Below are 4803 nucleotides of genomic sequence, written 5' to 3' on the forward strand. Positions count from 1 at the left end.
ATTATAAAAAATTACGTTATCATAATTCCTATTTTATTGCAGAAATTGATAAAATATGTTAATTTCTGTGGGAAACTGTTTCGACATGCACACACTATGCGCACAATCTGGACTGTCTGTTTAAACGTACAACTTAGACATACTGTTGTTAGAAATATTTTTAAGTTGTACATTTATTTTGGTATCGAAGAGATCAGTAAGATATTCACATTAATTTAAAATTAATAATATTCGGAGAATTTATTCGTCATCTTGTACAACTGTTGTTTTCTCAGATACATAAAGCCCGTCTAAGAACTTTCTAATATCCTTGTTTTTAACTGTTGTCGATTGTTGAATAAGAGCGGCTGAAATGAAACAATACGATGTTAATATATGATCGTTAATAACGGATGTTTTTATAATGATCTGTTGTCTGTTTGTGATATGATCTCCAGCAAAGTATTTACCGGAACGTGATACATCCTCCAAGGAATTTCCCTCAATGATGAGTTCATCCTTCTGTTTGGAGGAATTCACCACAGTTACTCCGGGTGCCATTTTAACACGCCTTATGTACTTCTCGCCCAAGAAGTTACGAATTTCTATAACTGTGTTGTTCTCCGTGGTCACACAGTTGATGGGGAAGTGAGCGTATACAGCTCGCATTTTGTATTGGTACCCCTTCGTGACACCCTTAAGCATATTCTCAATATGAGAGCAGACGGTACGAACAGCAGCTAATTCTTTTTTCGTACCGAACCATTTTTCTACCTTCAGCAATCTCGGACTGACCATCTAAAAATGCAGGAAAAATGTATTCATAAAATATAATATAAACAGTACATCGTATGCTTATGATTTAGTTGGAGAAACCTCAGATATGGATTTATCATTTATAGAAAATGAAGGGGAATCCACATTATCATCATAATATATTTCTATCATAATCAATAATTATCGTTATATTGGAAATTTTGAAATATATTAATACATTTCAGAATCGTCTTTACGCTACTTTCATTTCATGTTAAGTGTACCAATAACAATACATGTTGTGGAGCTTGTGTTATAACATATAAATAATAATATAACATAAATATAATAATATAAAATAAGTGTTTTAATTATTTAATCTAGAGTTTTTGCGAATTGGAATGTTATTTATTATTAAAGTGAATACATTCGAAGTAAAAACAATATCAGTTGGCACGGAAATCAAATTCAGCACACAATAAAAACAATATATATATATATATATATGAGAAGGAATATGTTAAATAATGATTTTCTACTTACACGAATATCAAGTGCAAGATGTTTAAATGATCGTTTCAGAACACCTCTTGGTCCTTTTACAGTCACCAGACGAGATTTGACTGTAACAGTCAATCCCTCTGGGATTTTAACAGTTTGATTTGTAACTATCTGCTTCATTCTGCAACATAAAAAGATATATTTTCAGATAAATTGTTTTCTCTTAATATATATAATACATATTTGAAGCATTATCATAAACATATAGCTATTATTACAAAGGATGATTAAAATTTAAAGATTAAAATAATATTAAAATAATAATATAAGTATTAAACCTCATTTGTGAATTTTCAAAATAGCAATAAGTTACATTCTATAAAGAAAGTTGAAAAATATAAATAGAGAGTAAAATAATACAAATAAATTTCCTTTTATATAGAATTAAAATTAACTATATTATCTTGTATAGATATATTATATATTCTATTTTAGATAACATTCTAAATAATGCTGAAAGAGTATTTTAAATAACAATATAAATTTATTATTATAAGTTTTAATTCTACACTATCAACTATCTCATAATTTAGAGGTTATGTTCACTTGAAACAGTATGTTTACTTTGAATGTCAAGAGGGACCGATAATAACAACAAATTATTAGAAATTCTTCATTAACTCATAAATTAATTTATCGTGCAGTTCGTGCAACTCTTTCGTGTTTTAATCTTACATACAACTGTAAAGATCAATTGACAATATTAAATATTAAGGTTATATCTTGCCGTTCTTAAACATTTCGCGCTTCCTAGAAATAATATTTTACAAAGCAAGTATGAGAAACGACAATGACAAAAATATATAACAATAGATTGTCGCACTCGACATATTGATGGATTGCTACGGATTTTACAAGACGTGTATCTTAGCGGAAAAACTCATACCTTTACACACGCCGCACGATATCGGAAAGAGAACAAGACCCTAACGAAACACGTCTTTAATCATTAAGGTAACAGCAACATAGAGTAGCTTATCTCTTCTAAATTCGGTTGTATTGATTCCTCCTACGCGCGTCAGATGGCGTTCTTCATCCTCAAGAAAACGCTCTAATAAAATGTTACTAGCTTAAGTGGGGTCTGCAATGAGAATTTAAGTTCTAAGACTTAAGAAATTTACCAATCACAGTTGATTATTCTCCCCACATTTGACTGTGATTGGTCAATAGAGTTCCCTCAGAGCTTGAATTCTCCTATTGGTCGTCGGAATGCAGCGTGAACTGTTACGAGAGAATGGCGATGTTATTGGTACATATTGTCAACCAATGACGCATCGGCTTTAGATTTCGATTTTGATTCCACTTGGCATTATTTTTATTTCATGCTTGTTATTTCGCCATTGAAGCCCGCATCTTCTACGATGTAAACGCGTAATTGAATCAGGGAAAAGAATGGAAGAAAGGAAAAGATTACTACTGTGCCATAACTCAAAACAGGTATTCATTACAATAAGGAAGAATCCAAATAATAAAACAATAATCTGACACATGCTGAGTCTGTTCTATGATCGAAATGCATACAGCGCAATGGCGTCCTACTCTTTCGATGAAATCAAAATCGCCCGTGATAAGTATCTTTGTTCTCAGCTGCGAGCTTCTGAAATTCACTGCCGGTACTAAAAAATATATAGTTTATGTTACATATAACATGGATTTTTAGTACTGACAATTAATATCGGAGAGCAGCCTTCATATTTTTATGCATTTGTTTTTAGTAATGCACAAAGGCGATGAGATATTAAATACTTTACACATATACATGCTGTTGATCGTGCAATTATACAATTTAGAAGGTAAAATTTGATTTACAGATTACAGATTAAATAAGTACATCCAGGTACAAATGAAAGTTTCATGCTCTACAGATTGTATATTAGAAGAAGCCGACGAAGCCTTTGAAAACAGAGAAAGATAGAACGTCCACACAGCTGATTCCATCTTTCGAGATCATTGATCTTTCGATCATGTGATCCAAGGGTAATAACTGCACGAAATTCCAGTTCAGAGTTCACTGTCCTCACTACAATGTCCCTCCGATTATCTTCAGGTACATACAAATTTGTTACATACAAACACTAAATTCAGCGTCAACGCAAATTAATTCAACCCGGGCAGTACAAATTAGCTAAGCATCGCCCGATATTCGCCAAACGTTGGACAACGGTTAGCGAACCAACTTGCACTCCTCGGGAGGTGTAACCCGAAGAAAAAAATAGTTTTCCGTATCATTAATATCTGTTTCCCGCCCTTTCCCAAGATCAGTAAAGGACAAACTGATGGCACTCGGCGCCCCGTGTAAACAGTGTCGCGGATGAATTTTTTAAAGCATCAGTCGCAGGTCGCGACCCCGTGACGGGCACGGCCGTCAGTCCTCGGCCGTGCTCGGCGCTCGCTGCTGCTCTGAGGTAGCGCGCGCGCTACACGACCGGCCTGGCGCGGGCTGGCGATACGGTTGTTCTCAGTGCGATGCCGGTAACGTTCGCGGTGGGGATGCCGCCTCTCGTGTCGTCTCCTTAGGATCGTTACGGCTCGCGCACGGAGCCGCCTCAACGCGCGCACACCACCCTCGACGCGTACGCGCTTAGGTGTTTTTTCATCTTGCGCGCGCGAGAGAAGAGGCGGGACGCTGCTCTCTTTCTCTCTCTCTCTCTCTCCGTCTCGGGAGCTCGGCGACGCAGCATGAAAACGTAAGGAGCGGTAGCGCGCGCGTGTTGCGGTCTATCGACTTCATGGAATCGAGCGGGGATAGCAGCAGAAGTGCGCGCGCGAGGCACGCTGTGCACCGCTCGAGGTGCCGCCGCGCGCGTCGTGCCATGCCAGTATAAATATTGTCTCGCCACTCGTGGCTTCTCTGTCTTTCCCGTGAGTCTTCTTTCGCCAGCTTCCCGCCTATTCTCTCTCTCGTTCTCTCTTGCTCTCGCCCTTTCTCTCTTCCCCTCTCTCTCTCCCTTTTTCTTTCTCCCTCCGTCTCTCTGTCTTTCTCTCGGCGAACGAAACCCTCGTCGTCTCGGCCGCTGGTCGCGCGCGCGGCACGAGTGACTCGAGTGCTCGGTCGGGCTCGGCGCGTCGACGCTAAATCGCGGAGTAACGAACACGAGTCGAGTGATCGCAGTAATACACACACAGTCCACAGTGACGTGTCGGCTTACACCTCGAGTAAGTTATCCTGTGTACTCCCGTAGGACACGGCGCGCCCGTTGAGTTTCGGCAACTGAGGCGCTCTGTCATCTGTTTCCAAGAAGAGAAAGAGAAAGAGAGAGGACCGCCTGGCTGGCCAGCCGGCCGCGAGAGTGAGCAAGCGAGCGAGCGAGTAACGACAAGCGAGCGAGAGCCTGTGCGTGTATGTGTACGTGTGGTATGGCTCGTCGTCGGTGGTTCCTCACCGCCTTTATTACAGCGAAACCCGAATGCGTGCGCGAGCGTACCCCTCTCGCCTGACCGGCCTATCTGCCGCCTCGATAAAGCTGCATTCACAAGTGCGATCGATCTCCGTGTAAAGACCGTTGT

At 39.5% G+C, this 4803-nt stretch overlaps 1 protein-coding gene across 1 annotated transcript; it reads right to left on the reverse strand.

Annotated features, from left to right (window-relative positions):
• Window positions 1-214: 214 nt before the first annotated feature.
• Window positions 215-2288, reverse strand: LOC106750762 (60S ribosomal protein L9). Its single transcript, XM_014631311.1, has 4 exons — window positions 2183-2288; window positions 1279-1417; window positions 450-777; window positions 215-347 (listed from the first exon to the last, which is right to left on the reverse strand). Exons 2-4 carry the CDS (start codon window positions 1414-1416, stop codon window positions 241-243), a joined length of 573 nt encoding a protein of 190 aa, XP_014486797.1. The 5' UTR covers window position 1417; window positions 2183-2288; the 3' UTR covers window positions 215-240.
• Window positions 2289-4803: the final 2515 nt, after the last annotated feature.

Source organism: Dinoponera quadriceps, unplaced genomic scaffold, assembly GCF_001313825.1.
Source record: "Dinoponera quadriceps isolate SergipeBrazil2010 unplaced genomic scaffold, ASM131382v1 scaffold5021, whole genome shotgun sequence".
Lineage (NCBI taxonomy): Eukaryota > Metazoa > Arthropoda > Insecta > Hymenoptera > Formicidae > Dinoponera > Dinoponera quadriceps.

Excerpts from the sequence above, each read along its gene's own strand:
- LOC106750762 (XM_014631311.1), bottom strand. The coding sequence starts at position 1,416 with ATGAAGCAGATAGTTACAAATCAAACTGTTAAAATCCCAGAGGGATTG. Across the intron at positions 778-1,278 it reads ATCTTGCACTTGATATTCGT|ATGGTCAGTCCGAGATTGCT; the intron begins GTAAGTAGAAAA and ends CTGCATTTTTAG. Across the intron at positions 348-449 it reads GGAGGATGTATCACGTTCCG|CCGCTCTTATTCAACAATCG; the intron begins GTAAATACTTTG and ends GTTTCATTTCAG.